Consider the following 19,596-nt stretch of genomic DNA (forward strand, 5'->3'; position numbering starts at 1 on the left):
CCAACAATTATCATAATCATAGGCATACAAATAATATTAATTACAATTACAACAATACATAATATTTTACAATGTTAATGCTTCTAATATTTACAAAGCACATGTTTATACAATAATAATAAATTTGTTAATTTCTAGAGCTATAAGTTAATAAGCAAAGCAAAAAAACTTACATTAACAAAAACCTTACAATCCTTAGTTGTGGCACACTGAAACAAAGTAAAAGAATAACTTTGCAGCCTGAGGAATTGTGATGAGATGCAATTCTACTTCGCACTTATCTTCTCTTTTATTACCAATTGAATAATAAAAAGACAAAAAAGAAAGATTTAGGCGTGGTAACATTTATTTTCTGCAGAGAATATAAGTCAGATGAGACGAGGAGCAGACAAAAAAGAATGGAGATGAGGTGAGATGAGATGAGGAGTAGACAAAAAAGAATCACGTTAAAGATTTACGTGTGGCAAAATATATTTTCTGCAGAGAATAAAAATCAAATGAGATGAGGAGTTGAGGTGATTGGTTGATTGAATCTTTGTCTTTTTTGGTTTACTTTCTTTGCTTTTTTTTGTTTACAACGAAGGAAAGTCCACTGTAAGAATCTATGTACTTTCTTTGTTTTTTTTTTTAAAGCGTGCACATCAATCATTTTTTTTTCCGTAGTGTAAGAATATATGTACTTTCTTTGCTTTTTTGGTTTACTGTGTACACATCAATAATTTTTTTCTTCTATATTGTAAGAATCTAGGTACTTTCTTTACTTTTTTTGGTTTATAGTGTGCACATCAATCATTTTTTCTTTTCTATGGTAAGAATCCGTACTTTCTTTGTTTTTTTTGTTTACAGCGTGCACATCAGTCATTTTTTCGTTCTATAAGAATCTATGTACTTTTTTTTTTTTGTTTTTGTTTACAGCGTGCACTTTAGAAAAAGTGTACTTGAATCTATCCTTATCTATTTCTAAAAGAACGTGACAAACCAAACTGGTTCAGTCAAAAATATATTGAAAGAATAATATGCGTACTTTTTTTATATCTCTCTCCTCTATTTCGGCAATACCATTGCCACAATTCTTTTTTTCTCACATTTTCGGCAATTAGATTGTCACAAAATTTTTTTTCCTATTTCGACAATACCATTGCCACAATTAATTTGTCACAAATTTTTTCCCCCTATTTCGACAATACCATTACCACAATTTTTCTTCTTTTTTTTTCCCACAATTTCAGCAATGGCACTGCCGAAATTGGGAAATTATTTTTTCCCACATTTTCGGCAATCCAATTGCCGTTTTCTCTCCTTTTTATTTTTAATCCTTTTGTACTTTTCTTTTCTTTTCTTTTTTCTCATATTTACGGCAACGCTATTGCCGTAATCCTTTTTTCCTTTCTTTCCCACAATTTCAGCAATGGCACTGCCGAAATTAAGGAAAAATTAAATAATTTCCCCCTATTTCGGCAATAGCGTTGCCGTAAATGTAAAAAAAATAAAAAAATAAAAAAAAAAGAACTGGGATTACCGAAATTGTGGGGGAAAAAAAAAAATTTTTCCCCAACAATTTCGGCAATGCCATTGCCGAAATTGTGGGGAAAAAAAAATAATTTTTTTCCCAAACAATTTCGGCAATGCCATTGCCGAAATTGTTTGGGAAAATTTTTTTTTTTCCCCACATTTTCGGCAATCCCATTGCTGTTTTCTCTTTTTTATTTATTTATTTATTTATTTACATTTACGGTAACGTTATTGCCGAAATAGGGGAAAATTATTTAATTTTTTCTCAATTTCGGCAATCCCATTGCTGTTTTCTCTTTTTATTTATTTATTTACATTTACGGCAACGCTATTGCTGAAATAGGGAAAATTATTTTTTCAAATTTTTCCCCAATTTCTTTTTATTTATTTATTTATTTACATTTACGGCAACGCTATTGCTGAAATAGATATTTCCTCCTATTACGGCAATGGAATTGCCGTAATCCTTTTCTCTTTTTCTTTTTTTTTTTAATTTTTTAATTTTTTATTTTTTATTTACATTTACGGAAACAGGGAAATTTTTTTTTCCTATTTCGGCAATCCCGTTGCCGTAATCCTTTTTTTTTTTTTTTTTTTTTTTTTTTTTTTCACATTTTCGGCAATGCTATTGCCGTAATCCAAATAGGGGAAATTTTTTTCCCCAATTCTTTCTTTTTTTTTTTTTCCCACATTTTCGTCAATGGCATTACCGAAATTGTTGAGAAAAAAAAAAATTTTCCCCAACAATTTCGGCAATGGCATGACCGAAATTGTGGGGAAAAAAAAATTTTTTTTCCCACAATTTCGGTAATGCCATTGCCGAAATTGTGGGAAAAAAAAAAAAAATTTTCTCCACAATTTCGGCAATGGTTATTCTCTCTCCTCTCTCCTACTTTTTTCTTATTCTCTCTCCTCTCTCCTGCTTCCTGGACGAATTTCGGTAACATTATTCTCTCTCTTGCTTTTTTGGCTGAATTTCGGCAACGCCATTGCCGAAATTCAGTCTCTCTCCTCACTTCCCCAATTAACTTCGAACAGTAACTATAATGCAAATTAACTTTCAATTTTGCAATTTTTACCCAAAAGACTCAAAATAAGGACTCCAACATTGATCTACACCAAAATCCACAAACCACCACTTACCCGGACCATAGTACCGACGCAAAGACCACGTGAGAGAGAAGAGAGGGATGAGTGACTAAGAAGAGAGAGGGATAAGAGAGTAAAAGAGAAGACAAAGACGAGAGAGTACTTGGACTGAGAGAGAGATTAAAAATAAATAACAGCGTTATAAGCCATTTAAGTTTAAGGAATGAAATGGTCGATTTTATAATGTTTAGGACTCAGTTGGTATTAGCCCAAACCTACGAGATTGTTAGTAAAATTTACCAATTAAATAACCCCTCCTTCATTTCTGACACACCCAAAAATTTCCAGGAAATTAAGTACTTCACGGAAAGTCATAGAATGTTTTAAAATAAAGTTGTAGTGAGTTCCCTCACCATCAAACAAAGGGTTCCAATTTTCACTTTCTTTCACACTTCAAAGGAAAATATTTTCTACAACAAGAGAGTAATTATAAATTAAAATTAGTAAGGTATTGCAGAAAATCTTGAGAGAAAAGGCTTGAAGGAGAAAATAGGTTACTTTTGGAACATTACTTCTCCTAAGTCCATACACAGATTTGCACACATATATTCATACACATCAAATTCTTCATCAACATTGTATCTAGCAAACAATAGTACCATCATTGACGCTATACTAGCACCCACATGTGCAACTCAGGTAGAAGATACGTGAATAAGAAGGCCAAGAGAGTAAGGAGTCAAGTTAATCAAACCGATTTTAGGAGGATATACCCTTACAAATTGCATATATTCCAATAAAATGACACAAAATGTATGAAAAAGATTCAGAATTTCTCCCCACCAGAAAAGGTTTCTTTCCAAACTATCTTGAAGAAAAACCCTCCAAACTCTATCGGTATCTTTTTATTGGGTGTAAATTTTGAAAATCTTTCCATTGGATTGTATGTTTTTATATATCCTCTATGCTTGCAAAATTTAAAGAAGATCAAAGATCAATAGCTATATCATCAATCAAATGTTTAAATTTCCAATTTTGTGATATGAAATTATGCATAAAAAATAAATTTAATGATCGAATATTAAATAACATCTGATTTGAACAAAAATTGACATGTGTTTTAAGAACATAAAACCATGCAATAAAATTGTTAGATTTTCAAAATTCACATCCAATAAAAAGAGAAAAAAAATTAAAGGGTGGTAAGGGTAAAATTGTAATATTGATGAACTTGTCCATATTAGACAAAGGTGACGGTCCTGATGAACTCGTCGGTCACACATTCATAAACAACCAACAAATATATGGTTGAGGTTCCACCTCAAAGTTGATGGTTGCACCTTGAGTCCAATAAACACCTAGACGAGACAACTAGGGTATGTAGATAGGATAGAATGAAGCTGAAGGGAATAAGCAAACCTTTGACGAGTCTGACATGGCCTTACTTAGCCCCTACACATGAGTATGCAAGGAAATATCTTGTGGCCCATGATTAATCCTGATCAAGGGGAGTCCTATAAGGAAAGGATTCCATAAAATATGTGAATTAAAAAGAAACTCTCCCACAAGGAAACATCTTCTTAGCCAAGGAACGAGTGTCAACCCTATGCTACTATAAAAACCCCAAGACCCTCACAAACCAAGGTACACATAATTCCCCTAGCTCTGACACTCTAGAGTTGCGAAAGTTCTCTAACTTAACTTTCAGAAGGTCTTTGGCTGGTACCACACCGATACTCCCCTAGGGTTTTCTTTGTTTTTATTTCGTAGGTATTGTCTCGAGCACGTGAGTATTGTGTGACTTACTGACGATTTTTGGCATCATCAGTTGGCGCTGTCTGTGGGAAGATTGCGACTTTGTAAGCCATACTATCACTTTTGGGCAAAGAGTTGCATGGTACTTACTTGCGCGATGGCAACCACCAACAATGCTCAAGGAGATGAACCATGTATAGCCGCCTTTGAGAGATAGGTTCAAACTCTCACCACTATCGTGGAGTGCCTCACTAAGCAAAACCATGATCTAGAAGAGCAGCTGCACCAAAAGAACACAGGTATTAACACTCAAGAGGAAGACCGAGAAGGCACCAATGCTGAGAGAAAGGACCAAGAAGGGCCGGAGGTTAGCAACGCCCCAAGCAGACCAGAACGACAGGACATGAGTCGGCCATCCATCACAGATATGGCTCCACCTCACATAGTCATAGAGATGTAGATGATGAAGGAACGAATGGACTTTATGATGAATGCCCTTAGAGGATGGGTGTCTAGCGACCTCGATGACTTGGTCCATCACATTGATTCACCATTCACTGCGTCCGTCACTTCGTTCCCCTTTCCACCAAAGTTTCATATGCCACAGGTGGAAAGCTACGATGGATCTAAGGACCCCCTAGACCACTTGGAGTCTTTCAAGACCCTGATGCATCCTCAAGGGGTGGCAGACGAGATAATGTGCAGAGCCTTCCCCACCACGCTGAAGGGACCTACAAGGATTTGGTTCAGTAGGTTGACACCTAACTTCATTCGTATCTTCAAGGAGTTAACTGCCCAGTTTGCCTCACATTTCATCGAGGGACACAAGTATAAGAAGTCCATTGCATGCCTGATGAACATTAGGCAGCGGGAGGATGAGATGCTGAGATCTTACATTACCCGCTATAACAAGGAGGCCCTCTTGATCGACAAAGTTAAAAACAAGATACTCATGACTACATTCACAAATAGGCTACGGAAGGGTAAGTTCATATTTTCTCTGTATAAGAATGACCTAAAGACTATGTCAGATGTGCTTTACAGGGCGACCAAGTACATGAAAACGGAAGATGCATTATTGGCCCGAGAAGAGAAGCCCAAGAAAAGGGAAAGACAGAAAGATGTACGTTAGGATAAAGGGCAGAAGATGGCTAGGATCGGAGAATGGCGGGAGGACAAGTGCTCTAAGCCCTCTGTAAGGAAGTTCACAAGTTTTACCTCATTCACTACCCCGATTGACCAAATCTTGATGTAAATTAAGGACGAAGGAACCCTAACATTTCCTGGCAAGCTGAAGGAAGATCCTAATAAGAGGTCTAAAGACAAGTACTACCGCTTCCACCGTGATTACAATCGTAACACAGCCGACTGCTACGACTTGAAGTAACAAATTAAAGCTCTTATCAGGCAAGGAAAGTTGTAAAGGTTCGTCAGTAAGGAGAGAGTGGATCCACCTTAAAAGTAAGCTCCTTGACGGGAGAACAAGTGTTTTAGGCCGCCTATAGGAGATATAAGAATGATTGTAAGAGATACAACAGCTACTAGGTTGTCCAAAAAAAGCTCATAAGACTTACCTCAGAATGGTTCAAAACGTCTAGCTGACGAGTTTCATCCTCAAGATAGCATGGATTGACAACCCCATCATCGAATTCTTGGAAGAAGATGCTCGACGTCTCCACCATCCGTATGACGATGCATTCGTCGTTAGCATACGGGTAGGGAATTACAACACGCACTGGGTCTTGGTTGACAATGGCAACTCAGCTGACATCCTTTACTACCCAACTTTCTAGCTGATGAGAATTAATAGAGAGCAACTAGTTCCGAAGACTTACCTCAAGATGGGTCAGAACGTCTAACTGATGCGTTTCATCTCGAAGATGGCGCGGATTGACAACCCAGTCATCGAAATCTTGGAAGAAGATGCACGTCGTCTCCACTACCTGTATGACGATGCACTCATTATTAGCATACGGGTAGGGAATTACAACATCCACCAGGTTCTAATTGACAATGGCAGCTCAGCTGACATCCTTTACTATTCAACATTCCAGCAAATAAGGATTGATAGAGAGCGATTGGTTCCGACGAATGCCTCACTTGTTGGTTTTGGAGGAACAAGGGTATTCCCCTTTGGTGCAGTCATACTATTCACAATGGTTGGCAACTACCCCCAATACATCACTAAGGATGTAACATTCCTAATGGTCGACGTTTGCTTACAATGCCATCCTAGGACAATCTACCCTCAATTCATGGAAGGCTGTAATCTCAACCTACCATTTAATGATTAAATTCCCTACTAATTATGGAGTAGAAGAGTTGCGTGGAGATCAGGTGGTTGCACGCGAATACTACATAGCTATGTTAGAGATGGACGACCATCTCCAGGCTATGAACATAGAAGAACACAGGACGGTGGCGGAGCCCGTTGAAAAACTTGAAGAGATACTTCTTGATGATTCCCGATTAGAATAAACAAATAGGATCGACACTCTTGCCAGTACGCTAGTTTGCCAGTTCACCAAGCGCTTACGACTTTTCTTTAAGAGAATCAAGATGTCTGCCTGGAGTCATAAAGACATGCCTGGGATTGATCCTTTAGTCATGGTGCACAGGTTAAATGCATCGCCCGATTTTCCACCTATTCGTCAGAAGAAGAAAGTGTTCGCCCAAGAACGAGACCAAGCTATAGTAGAAGAAGTCCGTAAGTTGCAAGAGGCAGACTTCATCAGAGAAGTTTACTACCCTGACTGGCTGGCCAACATAGTGATGGTTAAGAAACTCAATGGGAAGTGGAGGATGTGCATGGACTTCACGGATTTAAACAAAGCATGCCCCAAGGGTAGTTATCCCCTCTTGCGGGTTGATGTCCTAGTAGATTCTACGACTTGACACCGGTTACTGAGTTTCATGGATGCCTTCTTTGGCTACAACCAGATCAAGCTGAATGAAGTAGATTAAAAGAACACTACATTCGTCACCAGCCAAGGCCTCTTCTGCTACAAAGTGATGCCATTCGGCCTTAAAAACATGGGTGCAATGTATCAAAGGCTTATGAATAAGATGTTTACACATCGGACATGAAGAAATGTTCAAGTCCATGTAGACGACATGTTGGTAAAAAGCCGAAGGGAGGACGATCATCTAAACGACCTGCGAGAAACCTTCAATACCCTTCGCTTTTACAACATGAAGCTCAATCCAAGCAAGTGTGCATTCGGGGTAATAGCTAGGAAATTCCTAGGGTTCCTAGTGTCATATAGAGGCATCGAAGTCAATCCTAACAAGATTTGGGCCATAGTGGAAATGGCGCCACCAAAGAATGTGAAATGCAAAGCCTCAACGGCAAGATAGCTGCACTGAATAGGTTTGTATCGAGGGCAACAGATAAGTGCCTACCTTTCTTTCACACATTGAAGAAGTCTTTCGAACGGACAGCAGAATATCAGCAAGCATTCGAAGACTTGAAGGCCTACCTCTCATCCCCTTCGTTGTTAAGTCCCTCCTAGCCTGGGGAAGAATTGTTCCTCTACTTAGCAGTGTCCCCAGCTGCTGTCAATGTGGCCTTAATCAGGGAAGAAGATAGGGTATAGAAGCTCGTGTACTACACAAGTCAAGCACTTCGAGGCACAGAGGAAAGATACCTATCGATGGAGAAGCTTGCCTTTGCTCTAGTTACTGTGGCCCGTAGGCTAAAGCCATACTTCTAGGCCCACACTATCATTGTCCTAACTGACAAGCCTCTACGGCGAGCAATGAGTAGTCTCGAAGCTGCCAGATGGATGGTGCTATGGGCGATAGAACTAAGTGAGTTTGACATAAAATACCGCCCGCGTACCACCATAAAGGGACAACTAGTCACCGACTTTATTGCAAAGTTCACCAATATGGAAGGCCAGGGGGTAGAGGAACCTTTGACTGGAGCATCCACATGGATGAGTCATCTAATAAGCACGTAGGTGGAATCGATGTAGTGCTCCGCTCCCCAAAGGGAAACGAGATCGAATGCATGGTTCGACTCGACTTCCCTACAACAAAAAATGAGGCAGAGTATGAAGCCTTAGTAGTAGGTTTAGATCTTGCCAAAGTTGCAGGAGCAATAAGTGTGGTCGTATATTGTGACTCTCGGGTAGTCACCAGTCATGTAAATGGCGACTATGAATGTAAAGGGAAAAGGATGAAGAAGAATCTGGATCAAGTGCAAAAACAAGTCAACGAACTGCAAGCCAAGTTCTTCCAAATCCCGATGGAAGAGAATGAGCAAGCTGATTGCCTTGCCAAAGCCGCATTAGTCGAATATATGCTTATCCCCGGTAAGATACTTTCCTTTGTTCAGCTTTCACCCTTGATAGATGACGTCGGTGTGCATGAAGTAAACTTGGAAAGCAATTGGACTACACCAATATTTCCCTATTTGAAAAACGGCACACTACCTGCCGGTAAGGAGGCCGTGAGAAAGCTGAAGGTTTAGGCAGCACGGTTTGTCCTAATAAAGGACGTCTTGTACAAGAGGGGCTTCTCTTGATCATACCTAAGATTCTTAAGCCGTAATATGTACAAGAGAAATCCATGAAGGAATCTACGGAAATCACTCAAGGTCATGATCACTGGTGCACAAGCTGATCTGAGCTGAATACTACTAGCTTACTATGCAGAAGGATGCTGAGACTTATGTCAAGATTTGCGACAAATGTTAGAGGTTCAGCAACGTCATCAGGTAGCCGACGGAGGAGCTTACCCCCATGACGGCCTCTGGTCTTTTGCCTAATGAAGACTGGACATCATGGGCCCATTCCCAATAGTGATTAAATAGTTGAAGTTCCTAATAGTCGCCATAGACTATTGCACTAAGTGGATTAAAGTTGAAGCCCTAGCCATTATGACAGAGAAGAACGTACAAAGCTTTGTCTGGAGGAACATCATCAATAGATATAGGATTCTTAGAGTCTTAGTCTCAGACAACGAGAAGCAGTTCGACAGTGACTCCTTCAGGGATTTTTGCTTCTAGTTGGGGATCAAAAACCACTACTCCTCCCTAGCCCACCCTCAGGCCAACGGGCAGGTTGAGGTCACAAACTGATCCTTGCTTAAAATCATCAAGGCTCGACTTGAGGGGGTAAAGGGTATATGGCCAGAAGAGCTGCCAAGCGTACTAAGGGCATATAGAATGACAGCAAGGACACCTACTGGGGAAACCCCATTCCAACTAGCATACGGGTGCGAGACAGTTATCCCAGCTGAGGTCAGACTCACAAGCTACATGGTGGATAATTATGATGAAAGAAAGAACAATGAGGGCATGTGTCTACAGCTTGACTTAATGGACAAAGTCAGGGCAACAGTTGAACAAAGGCTCACGCGATACCAGGACCTCATAGTAAAACACTACAATTCCAGAGTCAGACACAGAAACTTCAAGGTTGGAGACCTTGTCTTAAGGAAAGTAATAGGCGCCGCTAGAGATCTCACCTAAGGAAAGCTTGGTCCTAACTGGGAGGGACCCTATAGAATCACTTTATGGCAGAGGAAAGGCACTTACCACCTGGAGACACTAGATGGACGAAAGTTACACCATCCATGGAACACCAAGCATCTCAAGAAATACCACCAATAGATGACTGTAGGAAAAGCAACACTCCTCATTTTCAATTTATTTCTTTCAGTTAAATTTTGCTTAAAGTACTTTGTAAGCCCAAAGGGCAATATTTCTTTATCTTTTTTAAGAACAATTTTCTACTTGTGCACACATTTATCATAATAAGGGGAGTTATTCAGATACAACCTGTGTACATATTCATCTCTACTAAATTGCTTTTATGATTAAGTTCACAAGTGGATAAGTTCATCCTATGAGGATGCATTAAATTTATTAAGTCCACAAGAGGACGAGTTTATTATTAGTTCCATAAGTGGACGAGTTCAACCTATGAGGATGCCTTAAAGTTATCAAGTCCAAAAATGGACGAGTTCATTGTTAAGTCACAAGTGGATAAGTTCATCTCATAACGATGCCTTAAAGTGCAAGTCCACAAGTAGATGAGTTCATTATTAGGTCCACAAGTGGATGAGTTCATTACTAGGCCCACAAGTGGATGAGTTCATCCAATGAGGATGCCTTAAAGTATAGTCCACAAGTGGATGAGTTCATCTTATCAAGATGCTTTAAATTTATTAAGTTCACAAGTGGACAAGTTCATTATTAGATCCACAAGTGGACAAGCTCATCAAGAAGCCTTAAAATTAATGCCCTTAAGTGGATAAACTCATTACTAAGTCCCTAAGAGGACGAGTTCATTGTTAAGTCTTTAAGTGGATGTATTAAAATCACCAAGTCCCTAAAATGGATGAGCTAATTACATAGCCCATAAGTGGACGAGTTCATTGTTAAGCCCACTAAAGCGTACGACTTCTAAAAAAATGGACGAACATACACATCAACACATAAAGACCAACACATGCTGAAAAGCGACAGATGTAAAAAGTATACCATACATAAAATACGGTCTTTACAAAAAGGGCCCAAAAACAAAGGGGCATTTAAACATTGTCTGAAAGTTAGACTAAATATACAATAAGATTGTTATTCAAAAAATAAAAAGCTAAGTCAAAGAGGCCGAGGCGTCCTGAGTGTTCTCGTCATTTTTGTCTTGAACATTCTAAGCAAGAGGGTTCTCAACATTTAGAAGCTTAGTGGATGGGAATGAAGGGGTGACAGGAGTATCCATGGCAGGTTGAGCGAGGAAGACACTATCATATCTTGGATCAGGCTTCGACTCTATGGAGTCATCGGTTTCATTAAGGATAGTGTCGTTGGTAGGAGTTGATGGCATGGGATCGTCCATGGTGACCTTGGATAAATCCAAGTGAGGGTAGATGGACTTGACCTATTTAAGGCAGTCCTCAAACCTGTCACCATAGTAGACGGCGCAGGAATCAATAAATGGCTGAAAATCCTTGAATTCCTTCATGGCGTTAGCCCTTGCCGTCTTCACCTACCCTAGAAGGGTCGTCAACTCTTTCTCTATCTTTGCTTTATCTTCCTGCTCCTTCTTCTTCTTCTGACGACCCTCCTTCTCCAGTTTCTCATTTAGCTCCTTCACCTTCGTATTAAGAGTACGAAGGGCCTCCTTGTATTGCTCCTGCTCGTCAGTCAAAATCAATTACCCCTTCTTGGGCGACGCTCTTATCTTGCAGCACTTTCATGCGAACTAGTGCCTACAAACAGAATAACCATCAGGTTTTGAGTAGTGAATAAATAAAAAAGAAAGGAAAAAGGAAGAGACGTACCTAGGAAAGGCCAAAAGGCCTGACGCTCTCAGCTCCTCCATCATTTGCTCAACACAAGGGTCCACGTCCTTATCCTTGATGATTGACTCAATCACCTCAACGGCATAGTCCTTTTAAGTAAAGAGACGAAGATCGGGTCCCTGAGTGACGAGGCCTGATGTCGTCATCAATCCCTTGCCTAACCTATGGCTCGACTTAGGAGGAGATAGCTTCTTAGGAAGCTTATCACCAGGTGTGACAGAAACTTTCTTGGAAGGATGGTTGTCCTTACTGTTAACCTTTCTCTTGGGCACCCTTTTTCCAATAGCCTAAAGGGTTGACGAGGATGCCCCCTCCTTCCCCTTCGCTTTCTTCTCCTTTTCTTTCTTACGCATAGCAACTGCCCTCACTAGTGCCCTCTGTTTGTCTGCCTCCATTTCTACAAAGGACACGTGACAAGCGTTAGACCAAGTGATGATAACAAGAAAAACGGCGGGAGAAAATTAAACAACACTTACGCTGATAGGAATAGGTATTTAATATATAGGCTGCAGCCGTCAGCTCCAGACCTCCATAATATGCGTACAACATATCGAGGGTGATCGAGTCCCTGCATTTCCGTTGCTTAAATGGAATTTCAAAGATCCAGTGAATGAAGGCCTCCTGCTTGTCAGTTATGTTCGAACGAACACTGGCTGAAAAAGGAAAACGACGACATTAAAACACTTAACAAGTAAATGGGAAAGTTAAAGCAAAAACTGACGGTGCTAAACCTGAATCCTTGACAATACCTCAATTATTGTCAAAACCATGGGGCATTGTAGCCCACTCTTCTGGATGGCATACCCAATCCATCCCCTGAACGAAGAAGTATCTACCCTTCCAATTCCTGTTAAAGTCGGGCATGTCGAACACAAGCCTTAATACTTTCTTTCGTGTAGCGAAGTGGTATATTCCTTGGGACAAGATGATGTGCTGGGGTCTGTAGAAGTAAAAGAACTCGTCCAACGAAAGCTAATGGTTCCTACCACTCAGATTACCCCACAAAATCTCGGCTCCTATAAAAATCCTCCAAGCATTTAGAGCAATTTGGCTAACAAATAATCCAAGAAAATTAGCCAACTGACGGTGCAATGTTGTTAGTGGCAGTCTTAGTCCTACTGCGAACATGGCATCATACATGCCGACGTCTACAATCTTCTCGGAGTAGCACTTCTCAAATTTTCTAGGGAGACAGATTGGGACGTGATTAGAGATTTGGTAACGATCCCTCAAATTCTTAAAGATGTTGGCCGTCATCGTTGGCTTAAAGTCATTGATAGTCCACATTTTGGGAAGGATAAATGGACGGGTGTACCCATCTCTAGGGCTTCCTGAGCTTCCACCTTCGAGAGATCTCTCGTCAGCCTCACCCTCATCCCCATCATCCTCTCCCTCTTCTCCTCCCTCATCACCTTCATCCTCACCCTCATCTACCTTCTCTTCTTCACCTTCCTCTACATCACAACTTTCCACTTCCTTGTCAAGAGGGTGAGTTAACGCTTCCCTCTTCGACTACCAGGAAAGGCCCTCCTCAGGCTCATGACCTGACTGGAAGATCTCGTCGTAGCCCACTCCCTCACAGACTGACGACTGCTTACTCATTGCTTCTTTAGACATCTATTTACCTACAATTGATTGAGGTATTCTAAGAACCTAAGTTGATGGCCTCTCTAAAAGAGTTAAATGATCAACTAGAAAAACAAAGATAAAAGACAGAAGGAAATAAAAGAAAAGACGACTTACCAAGTAGACGGTTCCTTGAGAGATGACGGCCTGAGCCAAAGAATGGTAACAAAAGCAACAAGGTCAACAAGATGAAAGGAGCAAAGTTCTCAATAGTGTTGAAATAGTGATGAAATGAGGAAGGAAGTGAGATATATATAGGGTGAATAATGCATAGAAGACGAAGCGACCCCTTGTCTAGAAACGAGGCTAATCCGCTTATGCCACGTGTTCAAGTATTTAATAAAGGCAGCTCGAGAAATCACCCATAAATGCCCATTATTTTTCGAAGAAACGAAACATAACAAAAAATAATAATAAGAAGCTACGATAACTCCATAACCCGTCGGCTGAAGCTGACAAGGCTATGGAGTAGGGGGTAGTTAATAAGGATAAAATTGTAATATTGATGAACTCGTCCATATTAGACAAAGGTGACGGTCCTGATGAACTCGTCGATCACACATTCATAAACAACCAACAAATATATGGTTAACGGTTCCACCTCAAAGTTGATGGCTGCACCTTGAGGCCAACAAACACCTAGATGAGACAACTAAGGTACGTAGATGGGACAAAATGAAGCTGAAGGGAATAAGAAAACCTTTGACGAGTCTGACATGGCCTTACTTGGCCCTTACGCATGAGTATGTAAGGAAATATCTTGGGCCCCACGATTAACCTTAATAAAGGGGAATCCTACAAGAAAAGGATTCTGCAAAATACGCGAATTAAAGAGAATCTCTCTCACAAGGAAACATCTTCTTAGCCAAGGAACGAGTGTTAATCCTATGCTACTATAAAAACCCTAGAACCCTCACAAACCAAGGTGCGCATAATTCCCCAAGCTCTGGCACTCTAGAGTTGCGAAAGTTCTCTAACTTAACCTTCGAAGGGTCTTTAGTCAATACCACACCAGTACTCTCCTAGAGTTTTCTTTGTTTTTATTTCGCAAGTATTGTCTCGAGCATGTGAGTATTGTGTGACTTATTGACGATTTTCGACATCATCAAATGGTTTCTCTCCAAACCAGTTTACAAAAGAAACCTTGTACCTACCCATCCACCCTATACACAATACCCATAAGAAAATAAACTAATCATATGAAATAAAAAGTTAAGATTGCATATATCTACTTTTTCAAGTGGGTAATCCTAAAAAAGTAATAAAAAAAAAAAAAAAGGGAAAACAAAACAATTGTGGCGAAATTAAAGTGTTATCATTTTGATCTTTACCTTCAACAATAACGAAACGATTTTGATCCTTCACTTGAGATTAAGTCAACTAGATGGCGAAGAGAATGTGAAAAAAAAAAATGATTTCTTTTTAATTATACATACTAACTTACTTTACCAGTAACTGGTATCCCCTAAATTCGAATAAACAGTTAAGATCAAAACAGCACTAAATTAATGGTTAGGATTTTCTTGGGTACCATACCCAAAAAAATAAAATGGATACCGTAGAATGATCTCATGTAAAGAACAAAGATGAATATTTTGTTTTGGTTATATACAATTATTTCTCTCACAATACGTGATATTCACACACTAATTGGTTCCATGTGTTGTGAGAGACCTGTCATATGCATCTGAAATAGGATATACCTTCAAGATAAAAATATGGAAGAGTTAGCATGTGTAGTTTCATCTCAATGTAGAAAAGGAGTTAAACATTGAGCGGACGTCCTTGTTTAAAGTACAATTATGAACTATGTATGGTTCCATCATGGATGTAAACATACAAAATTTCCTTGTCGCTAGAAGTATCACAACGTCAAATGCGGCACGACATGCAATACAGGGGTTCACAAAATATAATATATATATATATATATATATATATATATATATCATATTATGTATAATAAAAGTTGGGCTTAGACGCTGTGGTTGCGCCACGTGGCTTCACCATATTGCAGAAATTTTATTAAATTTTTAGATTTTTAAAGAACTAAAAAGGAATAGTATACTACCAAGACTCTAATTCATTCTTATTATTAAATAAAATTAGATTAACATTATTTTTTTATTTGTTAGGATATATTTCTTAAATTAAGGGATAATATTTAACATACAAAAATTTAATTTAGATAATATTTATCATTTAAATTTTCAAAATTTTAATTCAACTCTAATTAAAAGTCTATTTTAAAAAATTTCTAAATTTAAATCTCATCCCACGTTTTTGTTGTTTCTATTTTCCTCAAGTTGCAACTTAAATTTTATTAATTATTATTATTATTATTAAATTAATATTATTTTATCAGAATATCAAGTTACAAAACTTGATTATTAAGGGATAAGCAAAATTAAAATTCTTTAAGAGGTGATTAATATAAATCTATCCCAAAAAATAGTATATATCTTCATTAATTTGATAATCTTTATCTATATTAAATAAAATTAGATTAACATTATTTTTTTTATTTGTTAGGATATATTTCTTAAATTAAGGGATAATATTTAACATGCAAAAATTTAATTTAGATAATATATATCATCTAATTAACATTATTTTTTTTATTTGTTAGGATATATTTATTAAATTAAGGGATAATATTTAACATACAAAAATTTAATTTAGATAATATTTATCATTTAAATTTTCAAAACTTTAATTCTACTCTAATTAAAAGTCTATTTTAAAAAATTTCTAAATTTAAATCTCATCCCACGTTTTTGTTTTTTCTATTTTCCTCAAGTTGCAACTTAAATTTTATTAATTATTATTATTATTATTAAAATATCAAGTTACAAAACTTGATTATTAAGGGATAAGTAAAATCCAAATTCTTTAAGTGATGATTAATATAAATCTATCTCAAAAAATAGTATATATCTTTATTAATTTGATAATCTTTATCTATGCCAAAAAAAAAAAACAGTATATATCTCCATTAATTTGATAATTTTTATATCGATGACATTTAAAAAAAAAAAAAACTATTAGAAGTCTGAGAAATTCGCTTTCTAGGGTATTATTTCTGTTCGATTTGGCTGTTTCTATTAATAATGTCACTCACATATGAGTCCAAATCTTCTGTCTCATCAATTATGCTCCACTTCATGCTCCACCAATAAAATTTGGACAACTAACCTCTCTCATTAAATGAAATAACTCTGACTTTATCACTCACGTTACTGAAACGTTAACGTTAAAATCCCTTTCTTTTTTTTTCTTTTTTTTCTTCCGCGGCTTTATTTCTTCTCTGTTCCGGCTTTTGGTTTCTTTTTTTTCTCTTCTCCATGTGGTTTGTCTCTTGCCGCAGCTTTTGGATTGATTTGGACTCTTCCCCTATTTTGTCTCATTGTAATCCTTTCTCCCAAAGTCAAAGTCAGGCTTTTGCTTTTGTTTTTGTATGACACGGAGGTCCTTTTCTCCTATAAGTGCAGATTTTTTTCAACTTTTGAGAGGCTCCTACTGCAACAAGCAACCTACAAGGCTTGTACTCGTATCGTTCAGTCACAAAGTAAGTCCTCTTCTTTTGGTTTAATGTAAATAAATTTCTTTATTTAATTTATTTTAGGATTTATAACAACTTTCTTATACTTGTGTGAGTTTGTGTCTAACGTGTGTGTGTATATATATATATATATATGTTGTTTATTAAAAAAAAATAACTATTTTGTTTTTGTTTTGTATTAAGGTCATGAGTGATAGCAATTATCATACTAAGACTGATAGTCAATCGGTTCGAAAATTGAATTTTGAAGATGAGGATTCACCACTTGTGATAGTTGAACAACCAGAACCAATATCAATAGATAGCAATGATAAAATTCATGCCAATGTAGAAGAAGAAGTGATTCCGAAATTAGGAATTGAGTTTGAGACTGAGCAAGATGCGTATGATTTCTATAATAGTTATGCGCGTGTAGTTGGATTTAGTATTAGGCGAAGTAAGGGCCACAAGGGTGATAAAGATGGTTCACGTAAATGGTTAGATAGAGTTTTTTGTTGCTCTTGCGAGGGTATACGAGGGAATGACAAAAGAGATGATAATGTGAAATGCCATCGTCCAGAAACAAGATGTGGTTGCAAAGCAGAGATGAAAATTAGTTGTAGATATAGTGAAAAATATTGTGTGGTAAAATTTGTGTCAGAGCACACACATGTCTTAGCTTCTCCTCGTAAGCGTATATTCCTTCGATCTCAAAGGTCCATTAATCCAGCCCAAGCTGTTGAGGCTGAATTAGCAGATAGTTCTGGAATTGCACCAAGAGCAAGTGTAGGACTAATGGCTCGAAGGGTAGGTGGACTTGACAATCTTGGCTTCATTCCTGAGGATTATAATAATTATTTGCGTACAAGACGAACAGAAGAGATGAAAAACGGGGATACAGGAGGCTTACTTGAATATCTTCAAAGAATGCAATCTGAAGACCTTAATTTTTCTTATGCAATTCAGGTTGACCTTGATGATCTAATTACAAATATTTTTTGGGCAGATGGTAGAATGAAGTTGGATTATGAATATTTTGGGGATGTAGTTTGCTTTGATACAACTTACAAAAAAAATAAAGAAGGTAGGCCGTTTGCATTGTTTGTTGGTGTAAATCATCATAAACAAACTATCATCTTTGGTGCTGCATTGTTATATGATGAAACATCTGAGACTTTCATATGGTTGTTTGATTCTTTTCAGAAAGCAATGTTTGGTAAGAAACCACAGACTATCCTCACAGACCAAGATGCTGCAATGGCAAAGGCATTAGCTTCACAATGGCCAGAAACACATCATCGTTTATGTGTTTGGCATATGTACCAGAATGCAGCTAAGAACCTCAAAGAAGTGTTTGGAAGGTACAATACTTTTGCAGGAGATTTTAGTAGTTGTGTATATGACCATGACTATGAAGATGATTTTTTAGATGCATGGGATAATATGCTTGATAAATATGATCTAAAGAATAACAGTTGGTTGCAAAGACAATTTGAGTTAAGGGAGAAATGGGCTTTGGTTTATGGGAGGAAAACATTTTGTGCTGATATGTCTACTACTCAGAGAAGCGAGAGTATGAACAGTCAAATTAAAAGGTACATAACTTATAATTATGACTTGTTGCGTTTCTTTCATCACTTTCAAAGGTTGGTTGATGATAGACGTTTTGAAGAGTTGAGAGCAGATTTTAAAGCAACTCAAAGTAAACCATCATTAGAATATCCAGTAGAAATATTGAAGCATGCAGCAAGTGTTTATACTCCTGCAGTATTTAAGTTGTTTAATCGTGAATTATGGCTCACTTGGGATTGTGAATTGCATAAGGAGGGTGAGGTTGGATCTGTGGTAATATATAAAGTTATTTCTCCCCGTAAATCTCGCCAACACATTGTTCAATTTGATTCATTGGCTTCTACAGTGATGTGTAGTTGTAATAAATTTGAATTTGTTGGAATTTTATGTGCCCATGCCTTAAAAGTGTTATCTCTTCAAAATTGTAAAAGGGTGCCAAATCAGTATATTTTAAAAAGGTGGACAAAAGATGCAAAGGTTGGTTCTACAATGAAAAATTATATGCATGTAGGACCACATGACCAAAATGCAGATGTGGGAAGTCGTTATAAAGTGTTGCTTAAATTGTATTCTAATTTGGCAGCAAGAGCTGCACTGACTGATGAGACTTTTCGTATTTCTTTGGATGCTCATGAAAGTACTTTGAACAAAGTAGAGGCAAATTTGAAAAATTTATCAATTGAAGAATCTACTGTTGGGAGCACTCATTTCAAATCAAAGGCTCAACAAGCTAATGATAATATGCAGCCTACTAATTGTGAAGGAAATAAAATTAAAGGAATTAAGCTTAAAGGGAGACAAGCATGTGTAGGGACATCTCGTAGAAGAAAGGGTGCATTAGAGAAAGCTACAAGAAAGAGAAAACGTCAAACTAAAGCATCCTCTCATATTCAACAGCTCACACCGGTATGAAATTTGTTTTTTGTTTTGTTACTTTGTGCTTACGATTTGTTAGACAATAGTATGTAGTAATACTCTAAATTATTTATATGATTTTCATTGTGAAATGTATCAGGAAGATAGCATGAGAAATTTAAATACACCTGGCTTTACTGATATGCTGAACTTGACACAGGTAATTAAACGAAAGTTTATTTATTGATTTATTTTTTGCTTTTATTTTTATTTGTTTCATTGTGAAATGTATCAGGAAGATAGCATGGGAAATTTAAATACACTTGGCTTTACTG

At 37.6% G+C, this 19,596-nt stretch overlaps 2 protein-coding genes across 2 annotated transcripts; both read left to right on the forward strand.

The window, feature by feature from the left end:
* The first annotated feature begins 4,831 nt into the window (after positions 1 to 4,831).
* LOC115985385 lies at positions 4,832 to 5,743 on the forward strand. The gene is made up of 2 exons (XM_031108327.1): positions 4,832 to 5,479; positions 5,618 to 5,743. Exons 1-2 carry the CDS (start codon positions 4,832 to 4,834, stop codon positions 5,741 to 5,743), a joined length of 774 nt encoding a protein of 257 aa, XP_030964187.1.
* Positions 5,744 to 17,041: 11,298 nt separating this feature from the next.
* LOC115985387 (protein FAR1-RELATED SEQUENCE 5-like) lies at positions 17,042 to 19,004 on the forward strand. Its single transcript, XM_031108328.1, has 2 exons — positions 17,042 to 18,679; positions 18,990 to 19,004. The coding sequence occupies exons 1-2, from the start codon at positions 17,042 to 17,044 to the stop codon at positions 19,002 to 19,004; spliced, it is 1,653 nt and encodes a 550-aa protein (XP_030964188.1).
* The last annotated feature ends 592 nt before the right edge of the window (positions 19,005 to 19,596 follow it).

This window comes from Quercus lobata, chromosome 4 (assembly GCF_001633185.2).
Source record: "Quercus lobata isolate SW786 chromosome 4, ValleyOak3.0 Primary Assembly, whole genome shotgun sequence".
NCBI classification, from domain to species: domain Eukaryota; kingdom Viridiplantae; phylum Streptophyta; class Magnoliopsida; order Fagales; family Fagaceae; genus Quercus; species Quercus lobata.